This window comes from Leucoraja erinacea, chromosome 9, assembly GCF_028641065.1.
Source record: "Leucoraja erinacea ecotype New England chromosome 9, Leri_hhj_1, whole genome shotgun sequence".
NCBI classification, from domain to species: domain Eukaryota; kingdom Metazoa; phylum Chordata; class Chondrichthyes; order Rajiformes; family Rajidae; genus Leucoraja; species Leucoraja erinaceus.
This window is the reverse complement of record NC_073385.1, coordinates 59838081-59865445: the sequence shown is the minus strand read 5'-3', so window position 1 is coordinate 59865445 and position 27365 is coordinate 59838081. Positions and strand designations below refer to the sequence as shown.

General features: G+C 44.8%; 2 protein-coding genes across 2 annotated transcripts; one reads left to right on the top strand and one right to left on the bottom strand.

The window, feature by feature from the left end:
• Positions 1–774: 774 nt before the first annotated feature.
• Positions 775–5439, top strand: LOC129699948 (EEF1A lysine methyltransferase 3-like). Its single transcript, XM_055640046.1, has 3 exons — positions 775–1017; positions 3053–3164; positions 4292–5439. Exons 1-3 carry the CDS (start codon positions 850–852, stop codon positions 4702–4704), a joined length of 693 nt encoding a protein of 230 aa, XP_055496021.1. The 5' UTR covers positions 775–849; the 3' UTR covers positions 4705–5439.
• Positions 5440–14027: 8588 nt separating this feature from the next.
• Positions 14028–20659, bottom strand: LOC129700449 (EEF1A lysine methyltransferase 3-like). Its single transcript, XM_055640945.1, has 4 exons — positions 20604–20659; positions 19277–19504; positions 18011–18122; positions 14028–15174 (listed from the first exon to the last, which is right to left on the bottom strand). The coding sequence occupies exons 2-4, from the start codon at positions 19400–19402 to the stop codon at positions 14780–14782; spliced, it is 633 nt and encodes a 210-aa protein (XP_055496920.1). The 5' UTR covers positions 19403–19504; positions 20604–20659; the 3' UTR covers positions 14028–14779.
• Between the last annotated feature and the right edge of the window lie 6706 nt (positions 20660–27365).

The window sequence follows — 27365 nt, the reverse complement described above, 5'->3', positions numbered from 1 at the left end:
TTTCTCCACATGTACCTCCCCGTTCACTTAATCAACTAATTCACATCCTATTTGAGGGAACGTTCATGTGCTCGGTGCGGAATTAGGCCATTCGACTCTTCAAGACATTTCAGGACGCAATATCTCGATGATGCTGAAATCGTCAGGATCTTCTACGTTTTAAGATGCTCTGATGTTGCAACGGCGAGAGTAATGCGGCCTATTATTATATGTTTGAGTAATACTATTCTTGACCAGTAAGGGTGTCAAGGGTTACGGGGAGAAAGCAAGGGAATGGGGTTGAGAGGGAATATATATATGGAGGAGCAGACTCGACGCGTGGAATAGCCTAATTCTGCTGCTATGTCTTATGGTTTTGTGGATGGGATATTGATTGAGAAGAGTGTAGATATCAGCCCACTGACCAATCAGAACAGATGGGGCAGGTCAGCGCCTTCCTGCGACACTGACATAGGGTGTTGCAACCGGTAATATTTCTTAAAATACTCAAATGATGTCCACTTTTGCCTATTCACTCAGAAGTAAGAGAGTCAGGCCACATTTTGCAGAAGTGGGATGGTTTTTGTTCTCGGTGATACATAACATTCTGCCCTAAACCCACACCACTAAAACATGATAACCTTGCACGTTGCTCTTGACAAAACAGTCGGTGCAATGCGCCCACATGCCTTGAGCGACTATGTAGCATTGGACTTGCGGGGATACTTGTGGCGAGCGGAATTCTAGAAGGGCGCTATATAAACGCCGGGCTCAAACATTTTCAGGAAATCACTTGTGCTAATTCCCCGCAAGGAGCGGGTCCCACCACAGTTTCTTGAGCACTCAAAGGGTGAATTTCGGGGGATTAAGATGTCGGCTGTCCGACGGGTGGAGCCGCCCTGCGACTGCGCCGCCAAGGACGGGGCAAGTGATCCCACCGTCATATTCGAGAACAAATACGAGTTCTGCGGATACAATTTAAAGATCGCTCGTTTCATCAATGCGAACCTCGGCTTCTCGGCCTACGTCTGGGAAGCTGTAAGTTAACTGAACGACTGGAGTTTGCCGAGTTTCCCATGTGTTACCTTTACCAGAGGTCAACAGGCAGGTGCCGAATACCTGAAATAACGCGCAGCAAATCAGAAAAAAGTCAGAACTCTATTTCAACAAGATGCATTTTCATCTGATGACTAAAGGTTCACAGCCTGAAATGTTAAGTCTTTTTCTCTCACCACAGATGCTGCCTGTCCTATCGAATATTATTTTGCAGTTTTCTTTGTTTCTCTAGATTGCAACATCTGCAGTCTCTCGTGTCACCAGGGGGAGTAAAATCTCGACGGTATAGGTTAAAGACAACTTGACATTGTTTTCACACAGAAGGTGCCGTCTTTCTGGAACAAGCTGCCAGTGATTGAGGCTGGTACAATAAGAACATTTAAAAGACAACCGGACATGTACATGGATAGGAGAGGTTTAGCGGAATATTGGCCAAACACGGCAAGTGGAATTTGCTTAAATGGGGCATTTTGGGCGGTATGGCCGAGTTCGGCAGAAGTGTCTGTTTCCGTACGGTACGATTCACTGGCTGTATGTATTGGAGAGTTCACGCCTGCAGTAGTTTGACAGCGCTCAGCGCTGGGATCTGGAGGTCCTTGTTCATCAGTCTATGAAAGTAAGCATGCAGGTACAGCAGGCAGTGAAGAATGCGAATGGCATGTTGGTCTTTATAACAAGAGGAGTCGAGTATAGGAGCAAAGAGGTCCTTCTGCAGTTGTACAGGGCCCTAGTGAGACCACACCTGGAGTATTGTGTGCAGTTTTGGTCCCCTCATTTGAGGAAGGACATTTTTGCTATTGAGGGTAGGTTTACAAGGTTAATTCCCGGGATGGCGGGGCTGTCATATGCGGAGAGAATGGAGCAGCTGAACTTGTACACTCTGGAGTTTAGAAGGATGAGAGGAGATCTTATTGAAACATATAAGATTGTTAGGGGCTTGGACACGCTAGAGGCAGGAAACATGTTCCCGATGTTCGTGGAGTCCAGAACCAGGGGCCATAGTTTAAGAATTAGGAGTAAGCAATTTAGAATGGAGACCAGGAAACACTTTTTTCTCACAGAGCGTTGTGAGTCAGTGGAATTCTCTGCCTCAGAGGGCGGTGGAGGCCGGTTCTCTGGATACTTTTAAGAGAGAGCTAGATAGGGCTCTTGAAGATAGCGGATTCAGTGGATATGGGGAGGGCAGGAATGGGGTACTGATTGGCGGTGATCAGTCATGATCATATTGAATGGCGTTGCTGGCTCGAAGGGCCGAATGGCCTACTCCTGCACCTATTGACTATTGTCTATTGCTGTTCGGATGTTCCAAGCACCGAAACAAAAAATGGTGTTGGGATATATGACCAAACCGGTGCCTCCAGCCCATGTCTACCTACACTTTGCATTTGTTTCACATGTTTAGGCTAAACAATGGGCGTTTCTGTGGTCTCATCTCTTGGGCTAAGGTGCGATGGAAGCTCATTGGATCACGATTGCCGCTGCGATATTTTATATATTGAGGCTTCAATTACTTCCCACTGAACCCTTACTTGCTGACGCTCCTGACCTCTGGCCGTAGTAAACAGGTCCTCCTTCGCCCTCTGGTCACTCTAAGTGCGAGAGGCGTGGCGTGGGGAGCGCAGTCCACCCGCCCACACCCGGAAAGGAAGGGTAGGCATTGAATGTTTTCGCCACTTGGTACAAACCCGCCAGAAAAACAGGCAGAGTTCGTCCAGAAAGATCTAAGTCATTGCTGCAGCTGTAGCTGCGATGCGGACATATTGATAAAGCGATGGGATAGTGGGCTTTTGAACTTTGGGTGATGTGATGCGGGCACCGTTTAGATCGTTTTCTTGAGGCATGCGCCTCTTCACAAGAAAGCGCAAACACACCTTCCCGGCGCTAATTTTAGACAGTGCACAATGGAGTCTCGTGTCTCTATAGTGAATATTTATCACATTCTCTCCCCCTGCATAACTGTAATGGTCGGATTCAGATCACTTCCTAAATGAGCCCTTTACGCCTTACATTATTTCAGGGGGTCGCTCTTTGCCGGTACTTTGAGAAGCAGAACGCCAGTTTTACTGGGAAGACGGTGATTGAACTGGGATCGGGAACTGGGATCGTGGGGATCTTAACAACGTTACTTGGTAAGTGCACACCCGGGAAGCGAAATGAACTCCAGCGCCTCCTGATATCAACAAGGAATCTGAATAATAATGATGGGCGTGCGGGTAGCGATAAAGGGGTGTTATTGTTCAGGAATATTGGAGTCATCAATTCCCAGCTGGGAAATGTGTTTCGGGGGATTTAAGTCAGAGAATGCAAGTCAAGTCTGAAGTAGAGCTAATAGCATTTGATGTTTCTATTCCTGTAATAATTCGGCACTCTTGGTATTTGCAGTGGGATTGGAGTGGTGAAAGGTAGGCTAGGTATGTCATCGGGGTCATCAGGTGGGCACCCTCCTTCTTTGACGTTTCATTGATAAGCCCACAACATCTCCAGAGGGCTCAACGGTGATACCTAGCGTCCCAGTTACACCCCCGTCCCCCCCCCCCTCAATTCCATACCCTCCTGTCTTCATCTTGCAGCATTTTGATCCAAATCTTTTGCAGTTTTTTTCTGCAGAATTCGATAATGATTTGATTGCTTGTTGGAGGGAGCGACCCCTCACCCCCATTTTCTTTAATAGCCTGGTCATAGATGTAGCAACAAATCCCCAGCATCCCGCTTCGATAGGGAAAATCTTGGTCTTCCAGCCATTCTGGGCCGCGTCAGTTGCCAGTTCAGAATACTTGGTCTTTTTCCTCCCCTAAGCTCCTTCAACACCATCTTCCCATGGAACTGTCAATTCCACACCGTATGTCAACTTGGCTGTTGTGGACCACATGACCATGTCTGGCCGGAGTGGTGTGGATGATGTTCTCACGCGAATCTGCATGTGTCGTGGCCTGTATAACAAAATCGTGTCCCGGGGCAGTTCACTAGGTGTCAAGGAAGGTTAAAACTCTAACAACAACAACCTAGACAACCAGGCCATCTTTTTTGTTCTGTTCCTAATTGATGTGATCGTCCTTTACAAACGAGGGACTGGGTGGACTCTGGAAGTCCAACGCGTCGCCAATCTATTTGACCTTTCTGCTAGTTTTAAGATAATGATTTATCCCATTCTCTTCGAAGTAAGTTTCAATACCGCCCGACATTGTGTTTCATAATATACTTCGTGATCAATGAAATTGAAAGTAAAGAGAAATGGATTTTACTTTTCTCTCGCTAGGTGGAGAAGTGACCATGACGGATAAACCGAACACCCTGAAGCAAATAGAAAACAACGTCTCCATCAACATCCCCTCTGCGTGCAGGCACCGGATAAATGTCCAGGCCCTGACATGGGGTGAAGACCACGCCCGCTTTCCCACCAATTATGACTTCATCTTGGGTTCTGATATTGTGTACAGCTCAGTTAGCTACCCGGCACTCGTGGAGACATTGTGCCATCTCGCCCAGCAAGGAGCTACAATTTACCTCTCGTCCGAATTACGAAAGATGAATGGTTCTCCCTACTTCCACGACGAGCTTCTACCTCGGCATTTTAATTGCCAGGTAGTTGATAAGGTAGATGGAAAAAATGTTATAGTGTATAAAATGACCAGAATTGGTACATATCCACGGGATGGGTGCTTAAACTAAAGAAAAAGCTTGGGATCGTCTCAGCGAATCTTATAAGTTTTTGGTTTTAAAATAAATCAAATAAATATCATTCGCTGAAGGGTCTTATTCGATGTTTTTTTTAATGTCGTATTTCACCCTTAATGCTACTTAACGATGGCAGTGTTTCGTTTGTGTTGATCAAGTGTTTGTTGGTTCTATATGGTAATTGGTTTAAAGACACACAGCAACGGTCAGAACATGGGGAATTGTGAAATCTTTCGTGCAAAAGACACAGTACGGGAGGAAACCGGTGGGCCAGGCAGCATCTGTGGAGGGGAACATACAGATGACGCTTCAGGACGGGACCCTGCTTCGGACTGATGGAGTAGAGGGGAGATAACTGGAAGAGAAAAGAGAAGGGAGGGGTGAGGGATGGGCTGGCAAGTGACAGGCGGACTCCCGTGAGGATGCTTCGATTGGCAGATAGGTAAGCTGGGGGAGAGGAGGATGAAGGTGAGAAGTGGAGAGGATAAAAGCTTGAAGCTCGTAGAAATCTGATAAGGAAATTGGGAAATGTTGGAAGAGGGAAGGATGGTGAGTAAATTCAAGATTACTCAAGATTCCAGTAATTGCAGTCTCTTGTGTCTCCATACACCTACATTAAGACATTACTTGTGGTCGCCGGGGAGATGGCCGGCAGTCTGTTCGTGTTTTCTTTGTTTTTGTTATGTTTTAGTGTGTTAAAGGTTTGTTTAAATGTTCTTCGGTTTGTTTTATGTGGGGGGGGGGGGGAGGGGGGGGGGGAGGGGATGGGGAAAAACTTTTTTTTCAAGCTCTTACGTTCCCGGAGATGTGATCAATTTTTCGGATCACATTCTCCGGGCTCTGCGGCCTACCATCGCTGGAGCTGGAAACCTCCCCGGACTGACGTGAGCCCCACCGCGGGGCGCGGACTTAACATCGGAGCTGATCCCTTGCCTGGGATCGCTCCCACCGCGACCACCGCGGAATCACCACCAAGGGCTCGCAGTCTTGGGTGAGGCTAGTCGGGAGCTCCAACGTCGCGGAAGGCTCTACCAGCACCGACGCGAGGTTCGATCGCCCGGCGCGGGGGGGCTGGCAACCCTCCGATGCCGGAGCTTGATCGCCTCGACGCGGAGGGCCCGAACGCCGCCGGCTACGGGGGTCTACATCGTCCCGTCAACGGGGGCTCGAGGCCCCCGACCGAGGAAGAACAAAAGGAAGAGACTTGAACTTTATTTCACCTTCCACCACAGTGAGGAATGTGTAGGAGTCACTGTGGTGGATGTTCATGTTAAAATGTGTTCTTTGCGTGATCTGGTGCTTTTAATTGTATGACTGACCTGGCCAATGAAATTCCTTGTATGTTGCAAAACATACTTGGCGAATAAAGTGTGATTCTGATTCTGATTATCGGTAAAGTGGCCAGGGAATTGATGATTGTAGCCAAATCCTTATACTCCAAGTGCCTTCAGCTCCATATTTAAGACATTGACTTTAGCTGTACATTCCCTGCACTTTTTGGCGATTCATTTGGGGCTTTCCATGATTGTGCAGATTTCGCACTGGTGGTTGCCATGTTTAAATAAGTTACTTCTGTGAAGACTATTTAACTGTTTCTACCGTCGATACCCTACTTTCAATCAACACATCACTGTTTACCAATCTTGTTTTCTTGCTAACACCCATTGTGGCTGTTAGACAAAGTACTTGAAGTGTACGTCTTTATTGACAAAGGAGAACTGATGAAGTTAACTGGCGTCGTCAATTTCCCGTCTCCTGTACCTGGCTCAGCCATCATTCACAAGAGTGGTTCGGGGCGAAGGAGAATCATTGTTTGATCTCGAAATTATGGAATAATAAATATATTTACCGTTTAAATCTTTAGGATGTTGCGCCTAGGGCAATTTTATATTCGAAATGTTCCTGATCAATAAAACAAGTATCAACTATTGTTAAATTGTCCAGTGATTTAAAATAATTCCTGCTGCTAAGGTGTAATTTGTTTTGCGATGTAATTTCACAATCCTAGGCAGTGAATGCTCAGGACATCAGTGTCCTTCAACGTATTCGAGTTAAAAGATAATCTTTACTCCAGTTCTCGGATAATTAGTCGGAAGAAGGGTCTCGACTCGAAACGCCAACCATTCATTCTCTCCGGGGAAGTTGCCAGTCCTACTGAGTGACGCCAGCATTTTGTGTCTATCGCGGATAATCAACTTCTTAAGGCTCCTTGACGGCGGCGACGCTGCTCAATGAGCTTGAGACGTTGTAAGATCGGGCGAGAGGTGCAATTCAACTGCAAAATAATTTCGATTTGAACTCGAACTTTTTCCAAATATGACAAGAAGTAAGAAAGGGGATGACCATTACTCTGCTCCTTGCTCCCCAACATGGTTCCCTCTGTTAACTTCCACTCTAAGTTCGACATCATACATTTGTTTTTCCCTTAATTTTAAATGATAGGCTCATTACCAGGATTGATTGATACTTAATTATCACATGTGACATTTCACAGCGACATTCTTTGTTTTGCATACTATAGGGGGCGCCGTCATGTGTGGTATGGCTGCCCAGCCTGCAGCTGTCCGTTTTTTTCTCTTTTTTTATTTTCAGTTAGTTGAGTTTTTTGTTCTGGAGTTCTAGCCTTTTTTATGTGGGGGGAAAGGGGAAACTGCTTTTCTAGGGTCCCTACCTGGTCGGAGAGGCAGCTTTTCTCCGGGCTGCACCGTCGACCCGTCCTCGCGGGCCTGGAGCGGCGTTGCCTGGTCAATTTACCAGCCAGTACTTCAAAGACTTTACTACACGCTGGGGTTTCCACCACATCACCAGCAGACCCAATACTCACAGTCTAATGGGCTAGCTGAACGTGCCATCAGGAGTGTCAAACAATTGATGGAACGATCACACAGGGCAAAATCAGACGTGTACCCCGACCGCAACATCTCCCACAACCCGATATTAGGTTCACCTCCTCACTAGACAGACACAAGTCACATTGCCTGTGGCGAAACAGGGACTGGTACCGCATTTGTTCCCACCATCAGAGATCCAGTCCAGGCTACAACAAAAGCGTGACATTCAAAAAGGGTGGAATGAAAGAGGAGCAGACCACTTCCGCCACTAGCCGAGGGAAGTTGGTGCTTCTGCAAACCGACAGAGGTTACTACCCGCTGGGTGTAATTTCTGGAACTGCTTCCGAGCCACGTTCATATTTGGTCAATGCCGATGGCGGCACCTGCAGACGTAACCGACAGCACATCCTGCCTGTGAAGGAACCAACACCACCACCGTATTATCCTGACCGCACAGGTATACTCTCATCCCCATCCAGCGGCATTGGCCTGACCAGACCAACGCTGCCATCCGCTTCCGATCCGGTCACTTCGCTTATGGCCACACCGCCTCCACCTGTGCCAAAGTCTCATGTTCTATCGCCAGGGATGCTGTTTCAATCTCCTGCACTTATTCTACCACCGATCGCGTCTCCGGTGACGGGAGAAGATGCAGGAATGTGCCGTACACGTGCAGGTCGCATCTGCAAGCCCACCCTAAAGTACCCGGGCTACGTTTGAACTACCTCCAGTTTATTGACACATACTATATGTACTTTATGTAATCAGTAGTTCTTACATTTTGCATTTAATTCTTTAAGAGGAAGGATGTAGATTAGTGCGTCTCTGCTATATATATATATATCACCTGCATGTTGCACATTCCTTATGTAGTCCAGTGCAGATCTCCATCCCTACCCGCCCATAAGCAGCACTCGCTCTCTCTCTTTTAGATTAGATATTTGCCGTGGAGCCGAAAGCACAAGGTGTTTCCTCCGTAGAATTACAAATAAAAGCTATGAGTTCTGAACTCTATGTGTGAGTCTGATCATTTCAACACCCCCCCCCCCCCCCCCCCCCCCCCCCCCCCCCGTCTCCCCGTCTCCTTTTGTTCTCGGTGGCGAATCCTCGACCGATCTCCGGCACCCACCGCCGGCCCGACGTCTTGTCCTCTCTTGCAGCGCTCCGCGGCACTCCCGGGTGCTTGCAACGGCCCACCCCACTCACCGACGGCTGAGCTCACGGCGCGGACACGTCGCCGACCCCGCCGGGCGAGCCGGGCCTACTGGAGGCGTTGATCCGCTCGCCGGGAACACTCCAGGCCGCGCTGCTCATCGGTGACATGCATTAGGTCTCCGCCAATTTGCAATTTCCTTCTGTTTGCATTTCCGCTCATCCAGCTTCCGGTTTAGTCTTCCAGTTTCTCTGCTCAGCCAATGTTTCAGGATGTGTTCCATTTTCCCCCCTACTAGCAGATATGATAGGCTCACCGGCAGTGCGTGTTCCAGTTCCCACACTTTTAATTTCAATCTAGCTCCTTATTGCCAGAACCAGGCTACCCTGATTCTTCAGATAATCATCAATCACCTGTCTTCAATATCTGGCCTCTTTAATATGATGCCTCCACAATATACAATGTTGCCTTTGTCCATGCATTCGTAAGAGTCATGTCCCTCCCTAGGCTCTGCTTCACCCCCGCGTGCACTGGAAGACGCCAGGTACCCTGATAGGGGATATGATAGGGTGCTCGAGTCTGTGAAGTGCTTTCTACGGAGAGAAAGAAAGCTTCTGTATTACAGTTTTGTGCCACTGATGCCCGGTCCACACACAGCAGGCTTCTAACTCAACTTCTTACTTGTAACAATTTTGCGACAGCGCATTCGGTCTATCATGTTCATGTCGGTGTTCAGAGGATCCCATTCCACCTTACTTCCCGATATCCTTGAAACAGATGCGATAGCGTGATTTCAGTGTTTGCCCGGCATCCTGGATCTGGCTTTCAGCGACCCAGTCAGCATCTTTGGAGGGAATGGATTGGTGACATTTTTGGTCTGAACCCTTCTTTGCTCCGAACCGAAATGTCGCTTGTTCATTCCATCCAGAAATGCTACTTGACTCCTCCAGCACTTTGTATTTTGGTACAATATTAGACACGATTCATAGGAGCTGCATTTCATACAAGCTCCATAGTAGACGAAAGAGATTGGCAGACGACCCCGGAGAATTATTGAAACTTTGGGGAATTCACTTGGGAGCTACGACGTTACGGTGTGTCTAGTCTTGGCCGAGCGTAATTTCAGACAACCGTGAAAACAACACAATCTGTGATAATCGATCCGCGTGTAATTAGACGCAAAACACGAAACAGATTGTGGGAATGAAATCTTACTTGGAAGCAGAATTTATTGAACATCTTAGGGAGAGTATATTGCAGGAAATAGACACACGGAGTATAACGTCATATAGCATGCAAGCAGGCCCTTCAGCTCAACTCTTCCATGCAAATGAACGTGCCGAATCTAAGCTGGTTCAATTTACCCGCGTGTGGCCCGTGTCTCGCTGAACCTTCGTGTCCACGCACTTGTCCAAATGTTTTTTAAATGTTGTTATTGTAGCTGTTTCAACTAAATTCATCTGGCAGTTCTATCACGCTCCATGTGAAAAAGGGTGCTCCTCAGATTCTTATTAAATATCTCCTCTCTCACCTTAAACCTGGAACATCTGGATCTTGATTCCCCTACCCGAGGGAAAAAAAATCATTTCCTCCGCGCATCTACTCCCCATATGATTTTTACATCTCTATAAAAATCATTCCTCGGCCTTCTGTGCTTCAAGAAATAATGTCATAGCCTGTCCAATCTCTCCCTATAGTTCTGACCGTCGAGTCTTGGCGACATCCTCATAAATCTTCTCTGCACCCTTTTCCAGCTTAATGACATATTTTCCCTAGCACGTATCAAAAGCTGAGCGCAATACTCGAAGTGCTGTCTCACAAATGTATTTTTCAAATGTAACTCTTGTCCGAACCACGATACACAATTCCGTGCTTGATGAAGGCTATTGTGCTAAAAGTCTTCTTCGCCACCATATCCACCCGTGACGCTACCTTCAGCGAAATATGTACTTGTACTTCTAGATCTCTCTGAACTACAGCACTCCCCAGGGCCCCGCCATTAACTATGAAATTCCTGACTTTGCTTAACTTACCCAAAATGCAATACCTCACGCTTACCTGAATTAAACACCATTGGTCATTCCTTGCCCTACTTGCTCAGCATCTCAAGTTCCCATTGTATTTTTGTTTACCATCTTCACTGTTTACATAACCACTATTTTTATGTCATCTGCAAACTAACCTTGCACATTCTTGATAACACCAATGGGTCCAGCACCATTCATGTGGCAAGTCGCTAAACACAGGCTTCCAGCCCATAAAGCCATCCACCATTATCCTCTGCCTACCATGTGGCAAATTCTGTTTCCAGCTAGCTAGCTTTTCGTGGATCCCTGGTAGATGACTACTACCCCATGGGACCTTATCAAACTCCCTGCAGAAGTCCATGTCGACTATGGAAAGGGCAGTTCTGGATTTGGTGCTGTGCAATGAACCAGATTTAAGTAGGGAACTTAATTAGGGAACCCCGAGGCGGCGGTGATTATAATAGAGAATTCAACCTAACATTTGCGAGGGATAAGTTGAAATTAGATGCATTGGTTATTACTATCGAGTAAAGGTAACTGCAGAGCCACAAGGGAGGGGCTGGCTAAAGTTGATTGGAAGCCAATCGTATGAATGATGGTGGAACAGCAATGGCAGGAATTTCTGGGAGAAATTCCGAAGATGCAGGATCTCTTCATCCCAGAGAAAGAAACATCCCAAAGGGAGCCAAAGGCAGCATAAAAGCAAAGGGGAAGGCATCAAATTTGGTAAAGATTAGCGAGAGGTTTGGGAAGCTTTAAAAACCAAACCAAAGGCAACTAAAAAAACAATAAGGGGAGAAAAGATGAACTATAAAGGTAAGATAGCCAATAATATAAAACATGATACTAAAGTTTTGTTTTAGATAGATAAGTAAAAGAGAGGCATGAGTGGGCACTGGACCACTGGAAAATTATGCTGGAAAAGTAGTAACGGGGAACAAACAAATGCGAACACATTGAATAGGATTTTTGCATCAGTCTTTGCAGTGGAAGTCATTTGCAAAATGCCGGAAATTCAAGTGAGTCGGGGGCAGTAGTGAGTATAGTGAATACAATGAAAGGAGAAGGTGAATGAATGAATGGATGAATGAATGCATGAATGAATGAATGAATGTATGAATGAATGAGTGAATGCATGTATGAATGAATGAATGAATGATGAATGAATGAATGGATGATTGAATGATTGAATGATTGAATGAATGAATGATTGAATGATTGAATGATTGAATGATGAATGATTGAATGATTGAATGATTGAATGAATGATTGATTGAATGAATGAATGAATGAATGAATGATTGAATGAATGAATGAATGAATGCATGAATGAATGAATGCATGTATGATTGAATGATTGATGAATGAATGGATGATTGAATGAATGAATGAATGACTTAAATGAATGAATGATGAATGAATGAATGAATGAATTAATTAATTAATTAATTAATGATTGAATGAATGAATGCATGAATGAATGAATGATTGAATGCATGATGATTGAATGAATGAATGATTGAATGAATGAATGAATGAATGAATGAATGAATGATTGAATGAAAAAAAAACGAATGAAGGATGAATGAATGAATGACACATTATTATCACATGTGACATGTCATAGCGAAATTCTTCGTGATGCATACTATACACAAAGTATGCAAAGAGTCGCCGCGTAAAGGTCGTCAACAAAGTTGGGACTCCCACGCCGGTGTCTTCTCATCGTCGCCCCCGCCCCCCCCCCCCCCCCCCCCCCCCCCCCTACACACACACGTCGGGTCCTTCTTTGTTCTCAGCGGCGCTCCCCGGGGATGCGCCCAGTCACGCTCTTCCCTGGGAACACTGGGTGCTGAAAGGCGTGAAGGTGGATAGGTCCCCTGGACCAAATGGGCAACACCCCAGGTTTCTTAAAGAGGTCGCAGTTCAGATTGTGGACATATTAGTAGTGACCTTTCAAGAATCACTAGAGTTAGGAATGGCGTGGAAATTCAAAATTTAGCTCTACCGTTTACAAAAGCAGCGAGACAAGATAAATAAAATGTTGGGCCGGTTGGCTCAACTTCAATGGTTGGCAGGATTATTAAGGATGTTGGACGCACATGATAAAATAGACCAAAATCAGCATGGCATTGTCAAAAGGAGATCTTGCATGACATATCTGGTGGAATAATTTGAGGATGCGACAAGCGGGATATACATAGGAAGATCAATACATGTTGTTTAATTGGATTTTCAGAAGGCATTTGATAAGGTGTTTCTGGCGAGGCTGCTAAACAAGATGGGAGCACATGGTGTTAGAGGATAGAACATTTCCTGAGCAGCAGAAGGCAGAGTGGAAATAAAGAGGGCATTTTCTGTTTGGCTGCCAGTGACTAGTGGTGTTCCACAGAAACCTGCGTTAGGTCGGTTACTTTTCATGTTATATGTCAATGATCTGGGTGATTAAATTTATGGTTTTGTGGCCTAATATGCGAATGATACAAAGATATTTGGAGGGGTAGGTAGGTAGTGTTGAGGAAACGGGAAGTCTGCAGTAGGACTCGGACGGGTTGGGAGAGTGGGCAAAGAAATGGCAAATGGAATACAGCACAGCAAAGTGTACGGCCATGCACTTTTGTAGAAGGAATAAAGGTGTAGGATATTTTCAAAATGGGGAGGGATTTAGAAATCGGGGGGTGCAAAGGGACTTGGGATGCTGGTGCAAGATTCCCAAAAGTTTAATTTGCAGGTTGATCTGTAGTAGGAAGGTAAATACAATGTTAGCATCATTTCAACAGGACTAGAATATAAACGCACGGATATAATGCTGAGGATTTCTAAGGCACTAGTCAGATCAGAGTTGGAATATTGTGAGCGGTTTTGGGCCCCAATTCCGAAGAAGAATGTGTTGACATTGAAGGGGGTCCAGAAGATTTTTAGGAGAACTATTTCAGGGGTGATTGGGAACATAGGATGAGCATTTGTTGGCTCTGGGTCTGTACTTGCTGCAGTTTAAAGGGACTGGGGGTGGGGGTGGAGAACAACGAATAACCAGCCTCTGCACCGTGTGCATGGCGAGCGATTATTCCGCAATGGACCGTCGCGGACTGACGGACACGGTGGAGTTCGCGTGAGTTAAGCTTCAGCGCCATCTCTGGTCGTAACATTGAGTTCAGATCGTTGACAAGTTGTTGAGAGAAAGAACACCTGACCTTTCAACTTTCCACCACGTGTAGCAGGTGCATCTACTCACTCCTTCAGTTAATTTGCGTGCCTTCATTCACTGCGTAGATAGGTGTTTTCTAATTGATTTCTAAATATTAAATTAATTATTTTAGCAGGTTTTAAGTGTCTATATTAATCGTTTAATCGGTATTTTAAAAAGTAGAACATTTAATCCTTCCAACTTCTCAGAGTCTCAGCGACACTTGGAATCAGTGAACAGATTGAAAACTCACTTCTATTTCATTCAACAAGGTTTAATGTTTTCATAATTTCACAGGGAGTGTGGCAGCAACATCAAGAGGAAGTGAAAGTGCGTGGCCATTTACCTGCAAAAAGTGCACTCTCAAATAATGTCTCCGATGGGGACACGTGATAATCGAAATTTATGACATTTAACAAATATAAACAGCGCAAAATGGAGCAGAATGCAGCCGGTGAAAATCAGGGGAGGTTACAACTTGGGAGAAAATTGATCGAAAGAGGAACATATAAATAAACATTTGGAACATAGAAAGCAAAGATTAATTTCTCCGACATGGAAAATGTCTTGGATTTCACATGTGCATTACTAACCGTGGTTTCGAACTGACTTCCCGTATAACCCCTTTATCATTAAATATAGTTAGAATTTGATACTTATTTATTCATATAGGATTTGATTTTCAACGGCGGCGTGATCTCCACTAAGAATAATAACGTGTGTCAACGTGTATCAGTAATGTGTGGGCGAGAGAAAATGTAGAGAGGAACAAAACATCAACTCCTATTCACCCAACTTTTGAAATAATTAGTAAACCCTGTGAATCTCAGAGTTTTCATAAGTTACAAATATACGCCCAGTACAAAGCCAACTAGTCCCCGTGTTCTGGAGATTTTTTGGTTAGTTTGTAAATGTGATTTCCCTTGCTTGAATGAATGAATTCGCTGTTGAACTGCTTTGGTAATATCTCCTTGTGGAAATTCTCTGATCCCACCCTGGCGGGAAAGTTAGAACACAAATAAATGCTTGTGTTATCGCCGCAGAGATGCGTCAATGTTTTCAAGAGACCAGGAACCTGTGTTGGGCTGTAGATGATGTCGGAACCAAGAACGATGTCGAAGTCTGCTGGGTAGTTTTCCTGATCAGTGCCCCACATCAGGGCACCGACCTTTGCCCTGTGCCTGGAGTCAGACGGGATATTGTCAGCGATGTTCCGTTCAATTTGCTGCAAAACATATGGTCTGTCCGTGAAAGTGACATCTCCGCCTGAAAGAGAAAAACAAATAATATAGGATTCCACCCAGCACGAGTTAGACCATATTCAGGAAATATAAAGATTAAAAGTCTAGAAAGAAAAGTTACACGCTGGGCCATTTCGCCCAGTGTCCTTGTGCCACGGACGGACCCAACTGTAAGCAAGCCTAAACTACCGAGCACACATTATTGATACACGTTATCAATTCTCGCCTCCGATTGGACCCTGGCGATTTGTCAGGTAGAATGGTATTACTGTTTTTAAAATGCACTCTTCGCTCTAATTTTCTATTTTATATTTTATATTGGTGCTTTATCCACATCCCTTTCCATATGGATCGGGCGAGGACGCACTTTGAAATTCACGTGTAGGAAAGAATTGCAGATGCTGGTTTAAATCGAAGTTAGACACAAAATGCTGAAGTAACACAGCAGGACAGGCAGTATCTCTGGAGAGAAGGAATGGATGACGTTTCGGGTCGAGACCACTTTGGAATAGATATTTTTCAGCGCTCTATTATTAGCGGTTTAAACCGATTAACAGGAGCGTAGGCCTTCTAGTTCAGAGACCAGAGTAACGTATCAACAACCCATCTGGTGTATACACTCACGCACATAGACACTAAAACATCCATACTCACATTCACCCACACACTTTCCCCAAACATACCTGAAATAAACACACATTCATACAAACTCACCGACCATAGAAAAATAGAAACATGAAAAAATAGGTGCAGGAGTAGGCCATTCGGCCCTTCGAGTCAGCAGAGCCATTCAATATGACCATGGCTGATGATCTAAAATCAGTGTCCCGTTCATGCGTTTTTTCCTCATATCCCTTGATTCCTTTAACTCTGTGCTAATTCTAACTCTCTCTTGAAAACATCTAGCGAATTGGCCTCCACTGCCTTCTGTGGCAGAGAATTGCACAGATTCGCAACCACCTGGGTGAAGAGGTTTTTTTCCACATCTCGGTCCTAAATGGCCTACCTCTTATTCTTAAACTGTGACTCCTGGTTCTGGACTCCCCCAAAATCGGGAACATTGTTGCTGTCCAATCCTTTAAGAATGTTATATGTTTCTATAAGATACCCTCTCATCCTTCTAAATTCCTGTGAATACAAGCCCAGCCGCCCTATTCTTTCATCATCTGTCAGTCCCGCAATTCCGCATTCCTATTAACTCGGGCAGGTTGCATTGGGACTATTGCATTGGGACATTCAATATAAAACTTCGCAAACCATGTTGCAGCAGTATAAAGCTTTAGCTGAGAAGCTAACTATATACAATGATGATAGACGTCGATATGGTAGATACTTAGCATTAGTTTCCCAGAGTGATATTGACATATCATTGAAGGGCATAGCTTTAAGACGAAGGGGAAATTATTAAATTAGATTAAAGAGGCTCGTTTTTTACCAAGCAGATATTGTAGCGAGGTTTTCTGACTAGCACATGAACAGGTAGGAAATGAAAGAATATGGATCCTGTGCTTGCAGATGGGGTTTTGATTAATTTGGCAACATGGTCGCCACAGAAATTTGGGGCCGAAGGGCCTGTTGCTGGGCTGAATGTTTTATGCGGCTTTGCGCACTTAGTAAAGATGTTGTCTACATCCGCCGAATAACTTGTTTTGTTCAATGATTAATTACATTAAGGATTATTGGTAATTTGGTTTCTTTTAATTTTTGAAATGCAATTACTTGTTTAATTCCCATTGCTTTTAAGTTACTTCTGCGCGCTTCAACATTACTAATGAACAAGTGACATGAATGGTTCACCAACAGAGTAAGCACGGATAATCTGTGCATCGTAATTCCACTACTGGTTCTCACCCTTACCTCAGGTAACCCTCTCGCCACCTTCTCGGGCACCTTGTTATCGAAACAACACTCAGTTCCATGTAGGGCGAGGAGTTTATGGGGTTATTAATTATGGGGCAAAACAATTCGAAAATAGGAACAAGCGCTGTAATCATACTGCAGCTGGCTTTAACGTTACCAGTGAAAACGTTGGCATCAGATTTACTTTACCGAACATTCAACGAGCGACCAGTTTACGATGTTTTTGCAGGATGCAACCTAACTGGCCAACGAAGTATTGTCCATAGTTTGGGAAAGAACAAATTATGCAATTTTGCAATTAAGGTAAAGTCTGGAAGATAAGTTCGCTAGATAGAGCGAGTGGTGACAAATGGAAGTGCTCATTGCATATTTGCGAATTTTTCGAAAACGTATCTTCCCAGGAAACGAAACTACTGCAAGTTAAAGTATAAATGACAATTCCAGTTGTGCTTTAGATACAAAGTCTAATAACTAGTGAACGAGCAACAAGTAGCATCTAGGCAACTAGCAGAACCAATATTTATAATCATTTACGCTATGAATAGTTATTGTAGATTTAAGCGTGGTGAATATTAATCGTAATCATATCACGATAATGTACATAGAGCTGTAACGACGCATAGGAGGAGGTATTACCTAGTTCAGCCCCATAAATAATAACTACGGAGCTAAGCTAGTTATAACTATTGGGTTAAGCACAATTCAGTGTAATTACTGATTTTCGCTCATTAATAGCCAACTAATAGCCAGTCACCTAGATACTTTGAATAGAATTGACGTTGGCTGGTGCTCAAGAAAGGAATATAAAACTATGAAAACGTGCGTGTAAGGAACTGAGGTCAAGATTGAACCTGCGTCGTCGGCGCTCTGATGCGCAACTGTGCCACCCTGTAGAAGTGATTAATATTAATGTTAAATTTAACAAGCATTGGTCCTTACCGCACATAGGTTTAAAATGGTTGCAACGCTTAGAGTAAAACGGGAGGGGTGCGTTAACTTACCAAGCAGTACTGCCATAATTCCCACAATTCCCGTGCCAGATCCCAGTTCAATTATTTTCTTCCCAGCAAAGTTGATCTTCTCGTCGTCGAAGTACTGACAAAGCACGATGCCCTCGGGGGAAAAATGAGCTCAGTGTTAATGACGACGTTACATGACGCGCCAGATTTAGGGACAGAGTGGGAACAAGGAGGCGTGCCAGATGGTGGGAATTCATTCAAAGATCGTCAATGGCCAGCTCTGAGCAGCTATTCTAAATCGTCTTGCTGTGAATATCGTCGCATTAGATCCGCACACGCAAATAGGTAACTCCCGTTCACTTAAATTCCCATATTTCCAATTAAATAAACGCGTTACATTATCCGGCTGCCTTGGTGCACCAATGGATACTACACAGATTTCTGGTATAGTATCACAGTAGCCAAACACAACTCGCTTCGGAATCATTACTCTCTGCTCTGTGAATGAACTTCGTGTCTGTCAGTCCGAACCTCGTTCTACCGCGAACTGTCGCCTCTGCTACTGGCATTTGTTCATAGGTGGCGTTACCAAGAACGACCAGCGTTGAAGAAGGAAGAAAAATTGAGAATTTGAGAGTCTGGAAGACTGCGGCGGCGGTGGGGTGAGAGGCGCCTGATAGCGGAGTTGCTATTATCAAGACCTCGGGACCCAGGCTCCCGAAGGCAAGACTTTCAATAAGTGAAGTGATTTAAAAGAAACACGGATGCACATGGTAAAAATGAAAGAACGCAGAGAGAACCGAGGTTTTGTACGACTTAGAAGTTAGAAGAAAGGGAAGCAGGGCCGGGGCAAGGCTCGGATTTTAAAGCAAGCGCACACAAATAAAATAACATTAGTACGTATAATGGTAAGGACAAGTAGGGGCGAGGGTTCCTTTGCATTTGCGGAGTGGTTGAATAACTCACATTGGGACTTGAACGATATCCTGACAGTATTTGCAATGGACAGCGGTAGAAGGTAGCTCAGATACGCTTACGGTTAGGTGACTGTTGGAGTTCAATCATGTAAGGACTCCCCCAGGTCATTATACAGTAGTTATTATTCCCTTGGCAATCATTTACCCAATGACTTAACGTCCAGCACTATTCGCCCTCGGAATCAAAGCACACGCTTAGCCTGGACGGATAGAGTGTGCAACATTTCCTTATAATCCATGCTAGTTGTGACAATTTGCAAAACATTACCAATAATTCGCAAGTAAAGTTTAATCCCCCAGTAACATATGCGCAATTGGACTGTCTACTTACAGGGGCCCAGACAAAAGAAGCGACGCCCAATTTAGGGTATTTAAACAATGTAATCGTTAAAGTGTGTCCACCGAATTCGTATTTGCTCTCCGTTGTCTCCATACGTTTGTCATCGGTGTCGCTCATCCTTGCTGATTTTGAACGGACCCTCAAAAAAAGTTGATCTTCCCCGACTATAGACGGCTATATCATTCAGTCCTGGACCCACTCCCACTCCAAGGTTTTGCTCTAGGTGAAGGAAGGAAGTGAAATACAAACGCGGTGCACAAAGTTAAATGCGCCATTTAAATTTCGTTCCCAATGATTGCAGGAAGACCCACAGCAAGATACAGCGCGCCACCATCAAAACAGTTACTACAATTAAATATAGAATCATTCACATAATTCAGAACAAATCAAATGTCGAGAAGTTGCAGTTACACTATTATGTACGAAAACAAATCGTTGTCTGTAAGATCCTCAGAAAAACATGACTGTGCGCTAAGATAATTTAGGGTTAGTCTCAGAAAATGGTGTTGGTGCACAACATCAGGATGTAATTGGATTACAGGATTACAAGGAGGCAGCAGCCTGCTCCTGTTTTTTAAATTCTAGCCTTCTTATGAAAGGTGATCATCCAGGAACTAAAATGAACACCAACTGTAGGGACCAAACTTCCTACCTACATTTACGCCTATTCTGTTGCCAAGATGTATCTGCGATCCCCGAGTTTATTGGTGCCTTTTGGGCATTTTGCCAGTTCTCAGATGCCACGCGCCAGCAGGTCACTGATGCCGAATATTCATTTTGGTAATACTGCAATTCCAAGGACTGGAACATTAAGTCGGGCGCACGATGGCGGGACTAATCACAGCGCTGTCACGCAGTGCTGGAGGGACGCGCACTCCAAGTGGATTAATTGGCCGCTGTAAATTGCCCCAAATATCTAGCTCAGTGGGAGAAAATCTGAGGGGAGATGATGGAATGTGGGGAGAATAAAATGGGCCAGTGTAGGAATTAGTGTAAGAATGAGTGTTGGTGCTCGGTGCCGAGTCGGTGGTGTGTTTCCCTGTTGTATCTTTAGGACGCTGCGACTCTAATAATAAACACGAATTCCTCCTCAGGTTGGTTCAGCTAATGGACGGTTTATACACTCAAATACACTCAATCTGAAATCTAGCATGCTCTGGAATCCATTAATTATAAAACATTATCATTAAAGAATGCTCACTATTTTAGTTCACGGTGACTGTGACGGCTCAGAAATGCCATTGTCCCTCTCAATAAAAATTAAAATGAAGCATAAGCGAATTCAACAGTGATTAAAAAAAAAAGGCATAACACTCACGCTAAGCTGCTCCTCTGTCACGGCAATGGTGACAAACTGCGTTCACTTCCGCTCTTCTTGGAGGTACGTGTGGTGCATTTGTGCTCAGGCTTTAACCTGCCAACATGTCGCAAGATTTAATGTTGCGCGGCCTTGGTCTCATTTTGCAATCCTCACATGTGGGTCAAGGAGAGAATATGCGGGTGTAACATCGGTGTCACGTGTGGGACCAGGACACGATTTACTGAAATGTATTCCAAGAAATCACCCCATTATTGATCGAGCGAGTTTGGATAATAACCCCCTCACAAGGATTCCCGGGGTTTTTAACGTTCCATTCGCAGCCTTAAGCTGCATTGTCAATACTGGAAACATTTGCAGTCTCGCCGCACTGTATTAAAATGAAATTATTTTATTTCTATGCCTTTAGAATTCCGGTTGTCGTCGATCTTCCCATTAAATAATCCGACAATTAAAAAGGAAGGACAACTAACTTTAATATTTTACTCGTGTGATTTTAAAAACGTTCGGTACTTTTCTGTCATGTTGGATAGGGATATGAGAGAAGGGGTATGTCTGCGTTATCGTGTACAACATCTGAGTTGCGGTTAACATTGAAGAGTTTTGAGCAAACGGGGACTAGTCATTTCTGGCGCCATATATTTGGTAAAATTGATCGCTTATGAAATCAACACTGCTTTCTCACCAACATCTATGTAGGATAAATGTGATTTTGTGCTCCACTCTACCCAATTGTCCTATCCCAGGCGGTGTCAAGCGATTATGCCATATTGGTAGCTGGAATTAGCTCATTCACACATCAAAACGAAACACGTCGTTTCATGGTGAGACACCGAGGCGAAAAAATCCTGAATCTACAATAAATCAATTACGTGAATCTACTTTCAGTGAGCATTTCCGTCTTTGCCAATGAAAGTACTATTGAGGGAGTGCAGCGTAGGTTCACGAGGTTAATTCCCGGGGTGGCGGGACTGTCATATGTTCATAGATTGGTGCGGCTGAGCTTGTACTCTCTGGAGTTTAGAAGGATGGGAGGGCATCTTATTGAAACATGTAAGATTATTAAGGGTTTGGACACGCTAGAGGCAGGAAACATGTTCCCAATGTTGGGGGAGTCCAGAACCACGGGCCACAGTTTAAGAAGGGTGTAGGCCATTTAGAACGGAGATGAGGAAAAACTTTTCCACACAGAGAGTTGTGAGTGTGTGGAATTCTCTGCCTCGGAGGGCCGTGGAGGCTGGTTCTCTGAATACTTTCAAGAGAGAGTTAGATAGAGCTCTTAGGGATAGCGGTGTTACGGGATTATGGAGAGAAGGCAGGAACAGGTACTGATTGTGGATGATCAGCCATGAATACATTGAATGGCGGTGCTGGCTCGAAGGGCCGAATGGCCTACTCCTGCACCTATTGTCTATTGTCTATGGTTTATTGAAATGACCTCAGTGCAGCGTAATTCCAATGTCCGTCGCTTTCCCATGCATAAATCAGTTGGACTGGAGGCCGAAACCCCTCTTTGAACTTTCACGCCGGTTTCAAGATAATCGTGAAGAATAATCCGCTGTGTTTTTGTTTGATGTTTAATAGATAGCTCGATTTATACGAATGACCTCAGAAGTCACTCGCACATTGATATGACGACTCATTGCTTCTATCGCTCACAGTTTGCGAGAGTGGCGAAGACATTCTTACGAATTAAAATTACCAAGTAATGCCTTCTGCACTAAATGTACTTTGGTTCTAGTACGGGTTGTTCTGGATTTTATGTGTTATCACCGTTTCCACTCAACTTGTTCCTTGTCAACGAAGTGTTAATTTTGGATTTGTCAAGGCAATCGTCCAAGGACTGTGATCATTGTGTTCGTTGCAATCATGCTACTATGTAATTCACACTGACAATGGAGCCTCTGGTCATATTCAAACGACAGTGACTGATACTCGTGAAAGCAGTTGTGCTCACGGGCAGTAAACCACTAGATTCTCAATAAACCACTATAATTTCCTTTCCACCGACTCTCAGTCCGAAGAAGGGTCTTTACCCGCAACATGGCCTATTCCTTTTCTCCAAAGATGCTCTCTGACCCGCTGAGTTACTCCAGTTTTTTGTGTCTATCTCCTGTAATAGCTTCGCCTATGGCAAAGTGGATCCTCTGCACTGGTTATCAGTCACGACACGTGTCTGCGGTGAGCAGGTTTAACGGAGTGTTCAGTTTTTGTTTGGTTTGGGGTATTGTCACGTGTACAGTGTAAACCTGTTTTAACATCCAGAATATCCACCAAACATACGGAATGTACAGGTCACATTTCCCAGCAACGTTAATCTCTGCAGCCAAGTTTCTTTTGGCACTTGCGTGTATAGAAAACGTCACCTCGGAATGCTGCAGAGATCATACAGGCGCCGGAAAAGGCCACTTGGCCTATCGAGGCCGCTCCACCATTCGATCGTGGTTGATCTATGTTTCCCTATCAACCCCATACTCCAGCCTTCCCCCAGTAACATTTGATGCCCTTACTTTAAGTTTAGCTTAGAGATACAGCGCGGAAACAGGCCCTTCGGCCCACCAAGTCCTCGCCTATCAGCGATCCCCGCACACTAACGCTGCCCTACACACATTGGGGACAATTTACAGTTATACCAAGCTAATTAACCAACAAACGTCTTTGGAGTGTGGGAGGAAACCGAACATCTCTAAAGATCGATGAAGGTAGGCAAATCTCCGGGGCCTGAGCAGACATATTAGAGGACATTGTGGGAAACTGTGGAGGAAATTGCAGGAGCCCTGGTTGAACCTTTACGAGTCGTCCTTTAATACAGGAGAGGTGCCGGAAGACTGGAGGATGGCAAATGTTGTGCATCTATTCAAGAAGGGCTGCAGGAAAAATGCTGGGAACTATAGACCGGTGAGGTTAACATCTGTGGTTGGAACTTTACTTGAGAGTATTCTGAGGGATAGGTTATACAGTCAATAGGATGGGCAAGGGCTGATTAGGGATAGTCAGCATGGTATTGTACGTAGGACGTCGTGTCTCACAAATCTGATTGAGTTTTTTGAAGACGTGACCAAAAAGGTCGATGAGGGCAGAGCTGTAGATGTTGTATCCATGGATTTCAGTAAGGCGTTCGACAAGGTTCCGCATTGTAGGCTGTTCTGGAAGATTAGATCGCAAGGGATACAAGGAGAGATAGCTGAATGGATAGCAAATTGGCTCCGTGGAAGGGTGATAGTGGAAGGTTGCTTCTCGGACTGGAGGCCTGTGGCTCGTGGTGAGCCTCAGGGTTCGGTGCTGGGCCCGTTACTGTTTGTCATCTACATCAATGATTTGGATGAGAACATTCAGGGCAAGATTAGCAAGTTTCCTGTTAATATAAAAGTGGGTGGTTTAGCAGATAGTGAAGATGGTTGTGAAAGATTGCAGCAGGAGCTGGATCGATTGGCCAGGTGGGCTGAGGAATGGTTGATGGAATTTCATACAGGAAATGTGTGGACGTCTAACAAGGGCAGGAACTATACAGTGAATGGTAGTCCTCTGGGGAGCGTTGTAGAGCAGAGGATTCCTTAATCCTTAAGATTCCTTAAGAGAAATATCCCTTCCGCTCAATTCTGAAGATGTCCTTTTATTCTGACATTGTTCCCTTGGGTCTGGGTCCCAAACTCCCCCACTACTAGAAACATTCCCGCTACACCTACGCTGTATAGATATTTCATTATTCCGTCAGTTTCAATCTCCACTCCCCCCCCCCCCCCCCCCCCCCCCCCCCCCTCCCAGCTCCCTCCCTCATCCGTTTAAACACAGGCCCAGAGCCATCAAATGTCCCTCAAAATTAACCTTATCTTCCCCAAATAATTCTGGTAAACATCCGCTGGACCCTCTCCAACATCAGCACATCCTTTCTCAGACATGGGACCCAAAACCGGCTCTCAATGTTCCAAATATGGTCTGACCAGCATCTTATAAATCCTCAGCATCAAACCCATTATTTTATATTCCAGTCCTTTCGAAATGAACGCTAATATTGCATTTGTGTTATTTAATACAGACACAACTTTTCAGGAATCCTGCACCAGCACTCCCAAGTCTCTTTTGCACCTCTGATTTCGGAATCCTTTCCCCATTTAAAAAATAGTCTACGCCTTTACTCCTTCTACCAAAGTGCATTACCTTACGCTTTGCTACGCTTTATTCCAGTTGCACTACTTTGCCCACACTCACAATATGTCCACCCTTCCTGCTTCCTCAACACTACCTGACCCTCCACCTGTCTTCCTGTCATTTGAAAACTTAACCACAAACCCATGAATTCCAGATCATTAATATATAACGTGTAACATGTGCGGACGCGACACCGCCCCCTGCAGAACACTACTAGTCACAGACAGCCCCATTTATTCCCACTCTTGGTCTTCTAACAGTCAGTCAATCGGTTACTCATGCTGGTATCTGGCCTTTAATATTGCGGGCTAATTTGTAGTGCAGCCTCATGTGCAGCACTTTATGAAAAGTCTTCTGAAAACAACCTTTCAATCTTATGTTTTGTGGCAAAACCTGACCCGTGTGACCGCAATCTCAAGCCTTCCTCGTCGGCAGCTACATGACTGATGAGGAGACGTGGAAAATGTGAAGACGGTAGAGTAAACAAAGCGGTTTCTCGCATGACACCACCAAACGCCGATTCTCCAAACTCAGCTGTGAGGTGGAAGCGTGGGACTTTTCCCTGAAGTTAACAGTGAGAGGGAAATAATCGCCGACATAAGCCACACGGGTGTTGTTAAGAGTCAATAGACAATAGACAATAGATGCAGGAGTAGGCCATTCGGCCCTCGAGCCAGCACCGCCATTTCATTGGCTGATCATCCACAATCAGTACCTCGTTCCTGCCTTCTCCGCATATCCCTTGACCCCGCTATCTTTAAGAACTCTATCTAAATTTATCTTGCAAGCCTCCAGAGAATTGGCCTCCACCGACCTCTGAGGCAGAGAATTCCACAGATTCACAACTCTCTATGTGAAAAGGTTTTTCCTCATCTCCGTTCTAAATGGCTTGTCCCTTATTCTTAAACTGTTACCCCTGGTTCGGGACTCTCTCTACACGAGGAACTCGTTTCTTGCCTCTAGCGTGCCCAGACCCTTAAAAATCGTATATATTTCAATAAGATTCCCTCTCATCCTTCCAAATTCCAGAGTATACACGCCCATCCGCTCCATTCTATCAACATATGACAGTCCCGCCATCCCGGGAATTTACCTCCTGAACCTACGCTGCGCTCCCTCAATAGCAAGAATGTCCTTCCTCAAATTTGAAGACCAAATCTGCACACAATACTCCAGGTGTGGTCTCACTAGGGACCTGTACAACTGCAGAAGGACCTCTTTGCTGTAATGCTCAACTCCTCTTGTTATGAAGGACAACATGGCATTCGCTTTCTTCACGGCCTGCTGCACCTGCATGCTTACTTTCAGTGACTGGTGAACAAGGACCGCAGTTCGTTGCTTCTAGCAATCTCCGAAGGTCATTTGCCGCCCCAATAGAGCAGCACTCTTATATTAACCAAGTAATTGTGGGGAAACTAGCAACTTAGAAACATAGAAAATATGAGCAGGTGCAGGGCGTTCAGCCCTTCAAAATGATCAAGGCTGATCATCCTCTTCTTTAATTTGTTTCCGATTTCCTACCATTTGCCCTGATCCCTTTCGCGTAAAACGATTGTATCTATCTCCTTGAATATACTTGTGGCGTGTGACCACAAGGCTAAATAATAACAAGACGATCCGCGCATATGACAAAGAAAACACACAATCAAAAACAAAGAGAAGTATGAATTGGTTATAAAGATTGTCACTGATTACTTTCAGGCTTTATTTAACGCGGGGTACTGGTAGACGGTTAACAACAACAAAACATTGCCGAAGCGGAGTTCCTGAGACCTTTTTTCTCTTCTTCAGGATTGATGAGTTGCATCGCCGGTCGTGAGCCCCAGAGGGCGCCACTAATGCTCCACTTCATGTTGTCTTTACAACAAAGAGATGTTGCCGCCTCTGCGAATTGTCAGGTTTGAGAGGAGAAGGAAGCTGATATTTGCACCAGGAGGGCGCCACGGTCCTGATTCAGCAGGTATTTACAGGTTAGTTCCAATTTATGTTTTTCTGAATTCTAAGGCCTACCCCAAAAAGAAGATCACAGAGCACGGAATGTCGAACATAGGACGCCCCACAGCCGGCAGAGTCCGGCAGAGTCAGATTGAATCGGTATATAATCACTGGCATAATTACAGACCTCGGTGAGTTGAAACATCCTCTCAGTATGTCTTCTGCCGTGCTCCCTAAGAATGCTAAGTGTTTCAATATCATCACCTTTCATTCTTCCAGTCAGGAAAGTCCCACCCAACCTGTTTAACCTTTCCACGTCTGACAACTCTTTTAAATCCGAGATTTTGCGGGGTCAACCTTCTCTGAATCACCTTCAATTAAATATGAAATCTCAAATATAGGGAGTTAATTGTTCTCAATTCCCTCTGCACAACTGCCGTAACGCTGCTGCTTTTGTAAATAAGGGCCAACGTCCTATTATTCTTCACCATGAAAGGAGATCGCCAAGGCAAGGGCAGAGATTGTTGTGTCTATGTCCGCCATTGGCGATTTACCAGCCACGGCTGGAGGATAACTGATGCCGTTCATTTATTTAAGAAGGGTAGTAGAGATAAGGCAGAGAATGTTAGATCAGTGGGCCCTACATCGATGTTGGAAAGGTTGTTGGATGGAGGGAAT